Source organism: Equus quagga, chromosome 1 (genome assembly GCF_021613505.1).
Source record: "Equus quagga isolate Etosha38 chromosome 1, UCLA_HA_Equagga_1.0, whole genome shotgun sequence".
Classification (NCBI taxonomy): Eukaryota; Metazoa; Chordata; class Mammalia; order Perissodactyla; family Equidae; genus Equus; species Equus quagga.
The window spans coordinates 137,380,746-137,395,691 of NC_060267.1; the positions used below are offsets into that span (position 1 = coordinate 137,380,746).

The window sequence follows — 14,946 nt, forward strand, 5'->3', positions numbered from 1 at the left end:
TCCGCTCCTGCTCTGTCCCTCCCACTCAGCCAACACCGATCGGACTCAGGAAACACAAGGCTGGCCTGTTCTCACACAGTCGGTCACTGCTTTTAATCAGTTGATGAGGTGAGGAAAGTAGTGGTGCTGGTGCCACCATGTGGCTCGATGCTCACCGGCCTCAGCCACAGTCCATCTCAGGGTCATCCACGTCAGGTTCGGCGGCACAGAGGTCATCCAGGGCTGCCTCTGAGCCAAAAAAGAAGAGGGTCCCCTGGTGAGGACCTGAAGTTGCTGGAGACTGGGGGAGGTCCTACCTCTCCGCCCCCCATGCCCGCAGGAACTAACCAGTCCCTTCCACGCCCAGGCCTTGCTCCCTCAGTTACTGCAAGCAAAGTGATACAAAGGCAATTCAGACAGGGATGTTTCTGGAAAAACCGTGGCTCTGCCAGGCCGACGCAACAGATGTAAGCAAAAGGCAGCCTGATATGCTCAGAGAAGAACCAGAGTAGGAAGACAAGAATGACCCCAGTGCTGGCAAAGGCCGTGGTGGATGGAGGACTGCTGACGTAAGGTGGGGAAGTCTGACTTGTCAACAAACTTGAGGAAAAAGCCCACGTGAGGGCTGGGGCAGGGAGGGGTCCTCCTGCCAGCTCACCTTCACAGTCTGTCACGTCAGGAAGCCCTCGAATCAGCATGCTGACCCCTGGCATCACCTGGTCATACTGATGCAGGACCTCCACACAGTGCACACTGAAGAGCTTGTCTTTCTGGGACAGGCTGTGCAGCAGCAGCACCGTGTCCCGCAGACACCGCACTGTCCGCTTCTGCTGGTCAGTCCTTGGAGGCCCCCCTGTCCTCCGCACTGTCAGCCACTGTCTGTGCAGCATCACTGTCAGCGCTCTCACCACCTGGGGGAGGGCACAGACTGAGGTCAGGTTTCGCGGCTCCTGCACCCTAACAACTTGCTCAGCTGGGCAGCACCTTTCCTAGCCACCCCCGGTGAGATGGGTTCTGAATGGTGGCACCAGGGTTAGAAGGAGCATGGGATCCCTGCACCTTACCCCCAACAGAGTGGCCACGCTGTCGGCCCTGCCTGCCCCTAGGCACTCACCTCCACGTTGCACTGGCAGTTGGAGCCAGTGACCGGGGAGGAGGGGCTCTGCACACCAAGCTTAGCCAGGAGCCACACGGCCTAGAACAAGAACAGTCTCTGTTCCATCCGTGGCAGAATAAGACCCTGATCACAGTGAGGGCTGTTTCATGCTTCTCCTACAAGAGCTCCAGTTGCCTTAGCAACTTCTCGTCTGCCCAAATGGGGTCCCAGAGGTGGTGTTGTGGTGCCTTCTTAGGCTAGACTCGGGACCCACACCTGTGTCTCACCAATGACCCACCTGCCTCCAGGCCCACCTCCAGCCGTCAGGGCCCAAAGCCGCGTAGGAACAGTTATTGGGCAACTTTACCAAGTCTCGGGACACCCTGGGGTCCGACTGTATTGCATCTGTGCAGTATGGAGCCCCCAAACAAGCAAGCCCCCACTTACTTTATTAGTGGCCAAACTCTTGTTACCAAAATGAATTAAGCTCCCTTTCTCCCCAGAGGAAGGAGGACAAGTGGCTCTTAGAGTAGGATGGGGTGGTAAGCAGTCCACGGAAGGGGCGCTGGTATTTTTACCTCTTGTTCCAGTTGAAGCCACTGTGTCTCCGAAGCCGCTTTGTCAGGCCTTGACGTGATGTACATGTATAGCAGCAGGAGGAGGCAGCCTTCTGAAAAGAACGCCCCACCTCTCACTCAGTGTCCCCGTTCTCACCCAGAGCCCAGGGTACAAGCTGCAGAAGCCCTCAGGAGGCCCCTGACCTGTCTCTGCCTCCACCCTTCCCTCTAGCCTGCAGGAGCAGTCCAGACACCTGTGCCCTGCCCTGCTTACCTGAGTGGGAGCAGAGCTGAGGCAAGAGCTTCTCGTGGTCCACCAGGAGGCAGAGGAGCTCAACAGTCAGCAGCACACTAGGCAGGGGTGTCTCTGGGCTGAGGCACTGTGTCAGCACCTGGAACACACACTGGAACCTAAAACACAAGGGTCCAGAGAGACGTGACACTTCCAACTCAGTCCCATAATTCACTCTCACTTTTCACTAGAGGTCACAGGAAACTCAAGCAGGCCAGTACAAAGAGGAGACTTGGTTCAGGTGGGTTCGAATGTTGGCCAACCACCACCTACTTGCTGATACTGGTTTCATGTGAATAAGTAGGTAGTGCCCTTCACTGCAGGACTGCTGTGACTTGGAGATGACAGGTTCTTACCTGGCCCAGCGCCACCCAGTAAATGGGAGATGCCTCCTTGGACCGGGGGTGCCTGGCCTCCACACTGCTCCTGGGCTCTTTCTTGCCTCTGCTCCCAAATAGGAGGGCAGGTCTTAACTTGGGTGTGAGAGAAATGTCCTGTGCCCACCAGCAAAGGACTGGCTTGGCTCTAGAAGTGACAAATGTGGACTTGGCTATGGTTGGATCTTAAGAGACCACTCACCGAGCAAGGAAGACCATTTTCTCCACTTGTCAGAAAACAGCAGCTCCCCTGCCACCAAGCATAACATGCTTACTTGGAGTGTACATGGGTGACAGGCTCTGGGCACACTCTCCCCCAAGTCTCAGGGACAGCTATTACCAAGGAACCAAGTCCCAAGACAACCACTGTTGTTTGCTCAACCCACACAGCCTTGTGGGTGGGGAGAGGGGCAATTCTATGTGTGTGTTCCCCTTCAAGCATTTGCAGTGTCTTAGCACAATGTATCAAGGGTTAAGAATATTCCTCATAGGGGCTGGTCCGGTGGGCAGCGGTTAAGTGTACACATTTCCGCTTCGGCGGCCCAGGGTTCACCGGTTCGGATTCCGGGTGCAGACATGGCACCACTCGGCAAGCTATGCTGTGGTAGGTGTCCCACATATAAAGTAGAGGAAGATGGGCATAGATGTTAGCTCAGGGCCAGTCTTCCTCAGCAAAAAGAGGAAGATGAGCAGCAGATGTTAGCTCAGGGCTAATCTTCCTCAAAAAAAAAAAAATATTCCTCATAGTATGCCATTAAGAAGCAAAGTCTCAATATTTGGGGCAAATTCATTTTAGAGAAAATCCTGTACAGTGAACTAGAAACTGAATGTTTTCATTCTCCAGGGAGTATGGGACTTTGTGGGAAACTGGAATTTAACCTGGTTGTTACCCAGTTTCGTTAGTAGGCTAGAAGTGGACCCTAACTAGTCTACTAAAGCCCGTGAAACTATCTGTAAGAAATTCCACCTTTCTGTACAACACAGTGGTTTCCGAATTATTTTTTGATAGCATCAGAGCCTTCTTTTTAAGTGAATTTTTTTTTTGCAGAGCCCCCAAACACACAGTAGATAACAGTCATGCTGTCCTGGTTGAAGTTAGGGGTGAGACCTATTTGCTCGAAAGCCCTTGCCATCCTAGTACCTGAGGAACAACCTGGACCTATGTAGCCTGGACCTATGGCTACAATAGAAGCAGCAGGAAGACTAGGGCCTGAGGGGGTGATCTGCCCGCAAGCCTGGGTGGGCAGGGTGCCCTTCATAGGAGACTGCAGCGTGCTGTTTCAGAGCCTTGGTGGCACCCATCTTTAGCTTCTACTCCAAGGTGATCAGGAGGCTGTGCGGCAGTGGGGTTCAGCTCGCAAGCATGAAGGAATTCTGAAGAGAGGCACTGAGTGGGAGGTGGTGTCAGTGATCAAGGGCAATGGCTCAGGAGACTAACTGTCTTGAAACCCACCCAGCAGGCTTCCTCTGGGATTCCTGACTTCAGCACAGGGTTTATTCACTCAACAAATACTGAGTACTTACAGTGAGCCAGGCTCTGTGCTAGGTGTGAGGATGCAGGGCTCTGAGGGTGTCACACAAGCTAGTGAACGGAAGGCACTTGTGTCTGGCCTGTAGTAACCACCCATTAAATAGCTTTTTTTTTTTTTTTGAGGAAGATTAGCCCTGACGTAACATCTGCCGCCAATCTTCCTCTTTTTGCTGAGGAAGACTGGCCCTGAGCTAACATGCGTGCCCATCTTCCTCTACTTTATATGTGGGACACCTACCACAGCATGGCATGCCAAGCGGTGCCATGTCTGCACCCGGGATCTGAACCAGCGAACCCTGGGCCGCCAAAGTGGAACATGCACACTTAACTGCTGTGCCACAGGGCCAGCCCCATAAATAGCATTTTTTTTTTTTTTTTTTGAGGAAGATTAGCCCTGAGCTAATGACTGCCAATCCTCCTCTTTTCGCTGAGGAGGACTGGCCCTGAGCTAACATCTGTGCCCACCTTCCTCTACTTTGTATGTGGGACACCTACCACAGCATGGTGTGTCAAGCAGTGCCATGTCCGCACCTGGGATCCGAACTGGAAAACCCCGGGCCGCCGAAGCACAAGGTGTGCACTTAACTGCTGCGCCATGGGGCCGGTATTTTTTGATGACCTTGTGGACAAGCTCAATGGGTATGGAATGAAAGTGTCTCTACCAAGAGAACTGGTAAAAATATGGTTCCTGGAATTCATGTAAGAAATATGAAAAAGCAACCAGCCACTATGAGCTGGGTCCCTGCCAGATGCCTGGGTCATGGTCTGCGCCTACCGTGCTGCCCACACTACACTCAGTACTGTGTCTGGCTTTGAGCACTACATTTACATGGACCAGACCACCAGAATATATTCAGATGGAACCCAGGATCCAGTGTTTTTATGAACCAAGTATGCTAAGCTCAGAGATGAAAAGCCTTTAGAAATGTGCTGCCAGTGGAGTCTTTCCATCATAGTAACTGGCCTCTTGGTGGAGTGCTGAGTGGGAGATGGGATTACTGGACGAGGGGATGGGGCTGGATGGTATTTATAGCTCCTCACAGTCTTAAGGCTCTGGATTGCCAAGTTAGGAATTTATGACAACAGTGTTCATGAGCCAGGTTCACTACAGTTCCCTTTCCAACAAACCTGAAGAGGAGCAAGTAACCTGTGGCTCATGCCAGAGCACAGTGGTCCCAGTGATGGTGGGCAGATTCCAGCAAGGTCAGCTTGTGGACTGCAGACCCTCCCCACACCCTCTGATTCCTTAGGGAACCCCACCAAACTTAAATGTGGTTGTGATACGTGGTCTTCACCTGATCCATGTCCCAGGTTCAAAGGCCTCTTGGTTCAGCCTTTGTCTGTCCTGGGGGTGGGACACTCTTCCATAGTGGCTAATAGCCTTCTTTTTATCACGTGTCTTTTGCTTACCTACTGTACAGAGGCAGAATTAAGCCAAATAAACCACTTGCTTGGTTCTCCCAACACCTGGCCCCACTTCTCATCACTTCAGAACTCTCTGAACAAAGTCTCAAGCTAAACCAAGGCTTAGAACTGAACAGTATAGATAAGTCAAGATGTGAGGAAAGTGCAAGGGCCACAGGACAGACCTCAAGAGGTCAGATAAGACCCACAAAGAAGCATGACTTCCATGCTGCATTATACCTGGGTAAGAAATCAAAGGAAGCGTTTTCAGCTAATTTCACCAAAACCTTAAGGCACTGGCTGAGGACACTGGCTTGAAGGTGACCTGTTGCTGCAGAAGAGAAAGTCAGCAGCTGAAGAAGCATCTTCAACAGTGGATGCTGGCCTTGGTCATCGGCAAGCCCCCTTGGGGCTGAGGTCACATCCTTCTGACCATGTCTATGAACCAGGCTCTGGTTTCCTTCCCTCGCAGTGGAATCCACCCCTGTTCCTGACAGTAATAGGCAGACGACTGCTCCGCTGTGGCACACCAGGTGCTGAAGAATGCTAAGTGAAGCCACAGAGAAGGCTTCTAGGTTGCAAACTGAGTCCTCGGGGCTGGCCTCTACCCCGGAGCTCACGCAGGAGGAATGTGTCGGTGAGTCCCCAGGTGCTCCACTTCTCTTAGTTGCTGCCAAATCCTGCAGAGCCTGGCAGTGTAAGCTGATAAAGAATTGTACCAGGGGGAGGAGATGCACAGCTCCAGGAAGCTGGCAGAGTGGGAAGGCCCTTCTGCCTCCCTCTGCTGGGTCTCCATCACACGAGCCTTCATTCCTGGCAACCAGATTCAGTCCAGTAATGGCCAGGTTCTGTGCTTCTCTCAGGGCCGAGAGGGGAAATGACCCATCGCGGGAACCTGTAGTCCTCAGGCTTGACATCCCAGCCAAGGTACTAGCAGCAAACACAAAAGAAAACACACAAGGGTGAGATGGAGATAAGGTCAAGGGCCCCAAAGAACCTGCCTGCCAAATTTTCTAGTTTCTCTGCCCAGCGTGCAGACCTTCCAGGCTGGCTAGGACCAGAAAGGGACTTGCTTCCTGGAAATTCCTTCCTAAACAAGCTTTTTAGGAGTCTTATTATGCTTACCTGCCAAACCCTGGTGGCTGCAACAGAGTGCCACTAGGAGCCTCAGAACAACTGCTCAGGAGATGGCACAGACCTAGGGATGACCCTGGGATCAAAGGCTGCTTCAGGAGAAGGTTTATCAAAATGGAACCTGCAAAAGACAAGGTGACTCTAGAAAGTTCTGATGTGGGAGGCCTTTTCTATGGCCTCAGAAGGAAAAGGTGAGTGTTCCTTGAATGCTGACCATCCTCCAAGCTGCCACTAAGCTCCACTGAGATGCCTGTGGGTGCTGAAGGCACTGGAACATACTTACTCTTGGCCTCTTAAGTTTTATAGTCTTCTGCTTAAGTGACAGACTACTACTTCCCTGGACCCTCTAAAGGACTGTCTGGAGTGCTGGTCCTCAGAGCTCCAGACAGTTCCCTAGGCAATTCTACTGCAGCACTGAGAGGACAACCAGAGTCATGCAGGCCTCCTGCAAAAGGAACAGGGATTCTGTACCTTGAGTGTTTGATGTCTGCATCCAGCTGTCACCAAGGCTTTTCTGGGACTCTTCCTGCTTTATGGGGTCACCTCCCAGACTGTGGGTCTTATTCTCTGAAACTAGATAAAATGTGAATCAAAACTTGAGCACAAAAGCACAGCCATATCAGAAACTCTTAAATGTAATGAGTTTAAAACACAGATTACTCTACTTCTTCAGCCTTGGATCAAAACAAGAGTCAAGGCAACTCAAGAACACTCACATCTTTTGCCTTCCTCACGTAAACAGGAACTCATACAAAGAAAGGAAAGGAAAAGAAAATTAAGTTGTTCGCCCCACTTCAAAATGAGGCAATAACATAAAAGCAGTATTATGTGTCAGATACTGTTCTAAGAGCTTTACACATATTAGCTCATCCATTCCTCACAGAAACCCTACGAGGAGGTGTTATCGTCAGCTCTGTTTTACATATAGGAAAACTCAGGCATAGAGATTAAGCCAGTAAATAGTGTCACTGGGATTCACGGCCAGCCTGGTGGGCTCACTGCTTGCTTATAACAGTACCCTATGCTGCTCCTGCAGCTGCTAGATGCCAAAAATGTGAGTGGCTGCAATTCTCAGAGGTGGTGGGATGGCCAATGATTTGAAAGGGCTGACGGTGGTAGGAGAGAGGCAATGTATCTAACTTATAAGACAAATTGGCATAGCACAGCCTCAGAGTGAAAACCCACTGCTGCTAGGTTGTCTCCTTCTGGAGAGTGGCAGCATTCCCTCAGTCTGGACTGAGCTGTACAAGCTCAAGGCTGGGCTATGAAAGGAACAGACGTCCCTGCACACTAGCTGTGTTTCTGGCATGTCAGTGGATGCTGACTGTGGAGGTTTTAAAATATGCCTGCAAATCCTTTGACAGATCTCCCTTCAAAAGGTGCAACCTAGTTTCCTTCCCCTGGAACATGGCCAAGCCTCAGTGACTGGCTTCTGACAAACAGAACGTGGCAGAAGTGATGCTACGTGACTTCTGAAGCTAGGCCATAAAAAGGACAGCTTCCACCTAGCACTCTCCCTGGGTTTGCCAGCTCTAGAGGAAGCCATCCACCAGGGTGTGAGGTCCCCCAAGCAGCCGAGTAGAGAGGCCCACATGTGGAGAGGAATTCCACTGCTAGCCACATGAGTAAGCCATGTGAGTGAGGATCTATTGAAACAGATCCTGCCGCCCCAGACAAGCCATCCGTGATTCCAGTCCCTGCAGAGACGAAACATCCCCACTGTGTCCTGTCAGAACTGTGGACCCACAGAAACCAGGAGAAAATAAATACTTATTGTTGTTTTAAGCCACAAATTTGGGTAATCTGTTGTACAGCAATACATGACAGATAGACTGACTTACCCTCTCTGCCCAGCAGGGACTTGTGTCCTGGTTCTGTCTGGCAGGGGCAGGGAAGGGACATGTTAGCACTAAAAGACTCCTTTGTAGGGAAAGATGGTTTTCCAAACTGTGGAGAACATGCTTCTGGCTTTATAACCGTAGAAGGGCTTTTCCTAGGACTGGAAAAGGTAACTATGAAAGCAAAGTAAGGATTCTGCTAAAATCACTTAAAATATCTGATTATAAAACTTCTAACAAGCTTTAAACTTTTCACGTCTAGGTGATTTGACCAAAGGTTTTACCCATTATACATTTGTCATTCTTTGTCAGGATAGCGTATAAAATTCAAGGCATTTTGATCCAAATTCCTGGAAAAAATCTTTCATTTATTTCCACATTCTTCTAATCACCTAAAAATATTGCCCATAATTCCACTACTATTTCCAATTCCACCAAAACATCTTTTTAATGTGCAACAACCTCTTTTTTAATAGTCTGGGACTGAATTAAAAGATTTTCAGTAGAAAAAGGATCTGTTGAAAGGTGTGTTGTGTCTTGCAACTGAAAACCGAGCCAGTTCCTCAGTGCCAGGGCCTTTACGTTAGAGAAGCAGTCTTAATCCTCTGATTGAATCAGACAATGCCAAGGCCCTTCTGTTACTGGTGTGTGAAGAGATAAAGATGGGCTCCCTCTGCTTGCTTCTCTTATGTGGAGTATGCTAGGCAAGAAGAGTTCCATTCCACACCCTGCCCGCTGTGAGCAAAGGCAGCAGAATGTTCAATACCAGAAAAAGACCTCCTGACCCACACTCTTCACCTATCAAGGCTGATAGTGACAGTGTGCCAGACTTCTCTGGCAGGCAGGGGGCAGGACCCACACCATTACCAAGCTGATCACACCTGCAGCGAAGGCAGGGGCTGTGGGACAAAGGTCTCAGGGCAGCAAATGAGAAAGAATCTTCCAAGTAGTTGGGACTGAAATAAATTCATGCTTGGAGCAAAATCAGTTAATTGAAACAAATTACATAAAACGAAGACTGGCCCACCTCAGAAGCTTGGAGATTATCTTTCCAGCCTTTTCTAGTCTCGAGGAATTGTGTTTATAAGGTCCTATACAGAGGATGCACTTCTCAGGTGTGGGGCCTTTACACTGTGATGCTCCAAACTATTCAAGCCTCATCCAAACCATCTCTGAGGCCTTCAGGAAAAAGGACCTATGCCCAAGCGGCAGAGTCTGATTGGCTTTTATTTAGGACTAGCCTGACAGTGTTATTCAAACTTGTTACTAAACAATGCAAAACTGAACTCTCTGTCCAACACGACCATTACCTGACATAGGAGGTGGAGGGAGCAGCGAGTTTATTTGCTCGCTCACTGCTTTGAAGCTTTGTCCTTAATTCATTCATCTCTGCATCTTTAAACTGGAGTTCAGACTGCAATGATTGGAGCTGGAAGACAAAAGAAACATACTTGTAGGGGCCCTACCATATATACAAAAATATCTCTGGGCTTCAAAATCTCAAGTTAGTAAAGGGCAAACAAACAACGAGAAATAAGTATGAAAATCTGCTGTGACACAAATGTCCTAACATCTCAAGCTTTAGCCTTCTTCCTGAAAGACAGATTTTTCTTTTGGCACCTGAGCTAACAACTGTTGCCAATCTTTTTTTTTTTCTTCTGCTTTGTCTTCCCAAATCCCTTCAGTATTCAGTTGTATATATTTCTTTTAGTTGTGGTCGTTCTAGTTGTGGCACATGGGACGCCGCCTCAACATGGCCTAATGAGCGGTGCCATGTCCGCACCCAGGATCGGAACCCTGGGCTGCCGAAGTGGAGCATGCGAACTTAACCACTTGGCCATGGGGCCGGCCCCCAGAAAGATATTTTGACCTGAATTATTGTGAGGTAGTTTGTGAAGGTTCAAATACCATTTACTCAGCCTCTCTGAACTTCAGCTTATCTCTCACATGAATACCTGTCTTCATGGTTGGGGGGATTAAAGAAGAATGATGAAGGTAAAATGCTCAGCATAGAGCTTGGTAGGGTGCCATATCTCACTGTACCATGCTAACCATTTTTTTTAAGATTTTATTTTTCCTTTTTCTCCCCAGAGCCCCCTGGTACATAGCTGTGTATTTTTAGTTGTGGGTCCTTCTAGCTGTGGCATGTGGGATGCCGCCTCAGCATGGCTTGATGAGTTCTGCCATGTCCGCGCCCAGGATCTGAAGGGGCAAAACCCTGGGCCACCAAAGCGGAGCGGGCGAACTTAACCACTCGGCCACGGGGCCGGCCCCTACATGCTGACCTTTTAATGAATGTAGTGGTGCACAATTCCAGGGCTTCTTGAAAGTCTGGGCAGAGTATTTGGAAAAGTTTTACCAAAACCTTGTGCAGTATGGGGAGACCTGTTTCTCTGGCCTGCATGGCCTGTAGCCCACAGTAACTGCTGTCATTCCCCGAAGGACACTCCGTGCCAGGTACAGCACCAGACACAAGTGTAGGACCATTTAAGTCTCACAACAACCCTTCTGGTTATTTTCTGAACAAATAAGGGAAATGAGTATGGAGCTTAAGCCATTACCCTGAGGTCACCACTTGATAAAGCCTGGATTCAAACTCTGGATTTTGACTGCAAATCCCTTGCTCTTCATCATGCATATGGAAAGGCAACTACTGCTGTTAGTGCTGGACACGTTAGTATTTCTTTAAAGTTTGCTAAGTTTGCTAAATGAAGTAATGGGAGAATAAAACCCCATGTCCTTGCAATAGAAGCACTGGGAAGTGCTAAAGGAAAGTGATGGACACCCACTGTTTTTCTTCCCAGAATAGCATCTCCCTCCCCTAAGAAACATCATTTCCCTACCTCTGACTATGTGATTTGAATGGGAGCTAGCATCTCTTTGGTTAGTGCCTGGTTCAGGGATAGGCACCTGACTCAGGTTAGATCAATTAGAGCCTTCCCCAGAATTTTAAAACTTGAGATGAGGGAGCCCAAGTTTTCAGTCTGCTCTGGAGCCATGAAATATGAGCCCAGGAGCTTCTAGCGAACATATTCTCTGCCATAAGGATGGAGCCTACCTATAGCATAGAGGATAAAGATAAGTCCTGGCACAGCTTGAGTCATTTGAGGCCCCAGCACACCTGTTTTTCCCAGACTTAGTTATGGAAGCCAGTTTATTTCCTTTTGACCTAAGCTAGGGCAATTGAATTTCTGATCTGCCCCAAAGCCCTAATTTAAGCCTGTTTCTGGAAAGTCTAAGCTAGTGATTTATTCATGCCAAGACCTGCAAAGCAGAGTTTCATCTAAGTCCTTTTCCAAACCACATGCAGAGCCTGGAAGAAAAGTCCATGCAATTAGCTGATAGCAGAAAGTCTTTAAGACAAACAACTGTTGAAATCTTCCTTAAATATTTATAGGCAACTTTGGTCATTGCTTCTAAAGGACCTCAGTGAGCAGGCAAAGCTGATGTCCGTAAGAAGCAAAACAAACGCTCTGGGTCACCTTTTTGGAGAATTCCTTTTCTTTATCACTGAGTGCTTGAGTTTTTTCTTGCTCAAGAAGGAAATGGGATCTTCTCTGTTCCTCTAGAATGGATTCTGTTTGATGCAGTGAGTCCCGCAAAATTTTAATTTCTCCATTTTTAATGAGGACTTCATCTTCCATTGCCTTCATCTGTAAATCCCAAATCAACCTTGTGAAAAGTTTGTAAGGGAAAATGATATATGTACTTGTTTAACATGTAGCTGGGGAGATGGAGAAAGCACATGTAAAGCATGTCCTACAGACCAATGAGTGCTCAAAATATATCTGTACCAACCAGATGTCATCATGATCTGCTAGGCCCATTCATGGGACAGCTAATATTCAGCAAGATAGCTTAAGACACACTTGTCATTTATGAAGGCAGATTATGTAGGTTCTAATAGGTATTAAAAAATCTTGGTCACACACTTCACAGAACTAAAATTCAACATTATGTTGTTAGTTTTCCTAGGGACCTATAGATGGTCATATGAAGGATGTCTGCTTTTCTGCAAAACTGCTAATGAAAATAGCAACCATTATGATGTTGTGTTCCTTATATAAGGCAAATGCTATAAATTTATCTAGTGCTAAAACAGAAAGTTTGTGTCTCCTCTTTTTGGATCTGGTGTACAGTTTCCTTTCTTGCCTTGGCTGTTAGGAATCTCAGGATTTAGTGTCTTTCAGCCTCAATTTTCTGCCTTTCTTTCCCCAGCCTTCCCCCATTTCATGGGGGTGAATCTGAACTCTTGTTTCAAAATATTTACATATTTTATTGAACAATGCTTTATAACCCGTGCGCAAGTGAATGAATTAACTACAAAACCACAAATTAAGTCACTTACCTTTTCTTTAAGTTCTTTGTATTGTGCCTGAAGTACCTCTAATTCAAAATTATCTTTAACTGGAACACTTTCTCTGTTTTTCCCTGCAGGATTTTTTGACATCCCATCTAATCTGGGGACCTTATGAACATCTGTAAAAAACAGTTCCCATATACTTTTCAGGACCCATCATTTTTCCACTTTTGCCAGACAATGCTGAAAAAAATCACTCTTGAAAGCAAATTAGAGAAAGATCTAGTAAGCAATGTACATTTTTCCAACCTAAGAACATGGTTTAAACTCATAAATGATCTTTATGAAATAACAGATCCTGCCACCCTCACCCCATCCCCCACCCAATTTTAAGAGTCTCATGTAAAGGGTGAAAGGAGCTGTGGGGGTCTCACTGGTTAGAACTCCGTGATCTACTATTCAACAATATTTACTGAGTACCTACAATATGCCAGGCACAATTTAGTCTCTAAAGGAACAATAGTGAGCAAAATGGGTACAGTCCCTACATTTATGGGACTTACAGGACATTCAAAAATAATCATATGAATAAATGTAAAATTACAACTGTGATAAGAGCTGCAGAGGAGAACAAATATAGGAAAGGCTATAATAGGGGGATTTGACCCAAGTGAATGATTGGAAAGCTTCCTTAAGGAAGTGATGACTGAGTTGAGAGCTAAAGAACAAGTAGGAATTAATCAGATGAATGGGGATGGGGAATGGATGGAAAGAACACTCAAGGTACAAGAAACAGCAATGTGCAACGTTTCTGTCTTGTAAGAAAGCAGAGAAAATTCAAAGGATGAATGAAGGTCAGTGTGGCTAGAACTCAGAGAGGGAATGGGAAACGGGTAGACCATGCTAGGCCTCACAGGCCACGTTAAGGTTTTTGATCTTTATAGTAGAAGTAGTGGGAAGTCCTTATAAAGGGCTTTCAGTTGGGATGCTTGAGTGTATCTGTGAGACAGCTAGATTTGAGTTTTGAAAACATCAGTCTGGCTGTGGTGTGAAGTCCAACTTGCAGGGAGTCAAGACTGGAAATAGGGAGACAATTTAGCAGACTGTTGTTCCAAGGAAGGGCGATGGTGACACAGACCAGGGAGATGGTAGAGATGATAGAAAGAGAATGGATTCCAGAGATGGAATAAGAAGGTAAAGTTACAGGATTTGGAAAAGAATTAGATATATAGTCAAGGAAATGGAGCCATTGCCTTGTGCCACCTGATGGAGAGTGGGCTAGTCATTGTTGTGTGGAACGTTTGGTCATCAATGAGTGTTTTCTGAATGTCTGCTTTGCCAGGCACGGTGCTGGAGATGCTGGATTTCCAGGAAATTATTGTGCGGAATTTAAGATGCATGTGAGACATCCAAGTAGAGATGCAAGGTGCTCTCAAAACTTTTCTCTTTCTGGGAGCCCCACAAGACTTTACTCATTCCCCAACTAGAGTGTAAGCTCCATGAAGGAAGGGCTTTTTGTCTTTTGTTCATTACTAGGTGTGCTGCAGTCCCTAAGATTTGGGCACCTAGTACAATTTATTGGTTGCATAAAAGAATAAGTCTCTCTCATTTCTTGACTCTGCTAGGCCCTTCTTACGCTCATGCGGCCCAAGGGGAAACAGTGATCTTTATTAGATCTAAAGCCTTCCAAATCTGTCACAAGAATGGGTCCCCATGCGCAGGGAGTTATGGTTCTGATGGCGGTGGTAGTCGTGTTTCAAGGAACTCTGCTTAGAACCAAGAACCTAGTGGCCCAAACTTTAGAAACTAAAGTAAAATGTTAACCCGGTTTTCTATATTTCAGATCGGCTGTTTGACATTCCTGATATATTTCTCCCCCAAATCAAAGGACCTTTTTGGACACAACCGCTGCTTAAATCAAGCTGTTCTTATATTGTGAAGGGGCAGTGTGGGTGCAAGACACTGTGGCAGCGGTCGCCGTGGGGTTCCGAAGCCACAGCCATCAAGAGCGTCTGGCAGGTCTGCACCACCCTCCGGGGAAAAGGCCCCGAGGCGCACTCACTGAACACGTCCCGAGCCGCGGCCGGGCATTGGCTCAGGGCCTGTGACGCGAGGGTGTCGAGCTCCTCCAGATCGTCGGCGGTGAAATCCCCGTGCGCGCCGAACGGGTCTTCAGGGTCTGGGGCGGCAGCCGCGGGGAAGCCCCGGGCCCGCTTACTTGGAGGGTGCCCGGTGCTGGGCGGCGGGCCGGGGCTAGGCGCCGGGGGCCCGCTCCGCCTCCTGCTGCCCGGCGCGGGGGTTCCAGCCATGCCCACCACCAGCCAGTCTCCGAAAGCACCGAGCACGGCCTGGTCGCCGCGAGGCCGGAGAGCAGGACCAACCGCCCGCGCGCCTCCGCTCGCCTCAGCCGCTAGGGCCACGCCCCCGAGCTCACGGCC

At 48.2% G+C, this 14,946-nt stretch overlaps 1 protein-coding gene across 3 annotated transcripts; it reads right to left on the reverse strand.

The window, feature by feature from the left end:
- Positions 1 to 66: 66 nt before the first annotated feature.
- On the reverse strand, positions 67 to 14,942 carry ATRIP (ATR interacting protein). 3 transcript variants are annotated; one of them, XM_046661156.1, is made up of 14 exons: positions 14,571 to 14,942; positions 12,557 to 12,687; positions 11,691 to 11,861; positions 9,519 to 9,637; positions 8,212 to 8,369; positions 6,842 to 6,943; positions 6,362 to 6,491; positions 5,477 to 6,166; positions 1,907 to 2,043; positions 1,654 to 1,745; positions 1,094 to 1,174; positions 638 to 890; positions 328 to 364; positions 67 to 228 (listed from the first exon to the last, which is right to left on the reverse strand). In XM_046661156.1, coding segments are annotated over exons 1-14 (2,349 nt in total). In that variant the 5' UTR covers positions 14,818 to 14,942; the 3' UTR covers positions 67 to 227. The 3 variants fall into 3 exon arrangements, with proteins under 3 accessions (XP_046517112.1, XP_046517025.1, XP_046516933.1); XM_046661069.1 differs by lacking the exon at positions 328 to 364 and having other exon boundaries at positions 1,654 to 1,742; XM_046660977.1 differs by lacking the exon at positions 328 to 364.
- Positions 14,943 to 14,946: the final 4 nt, after the last annotated feature.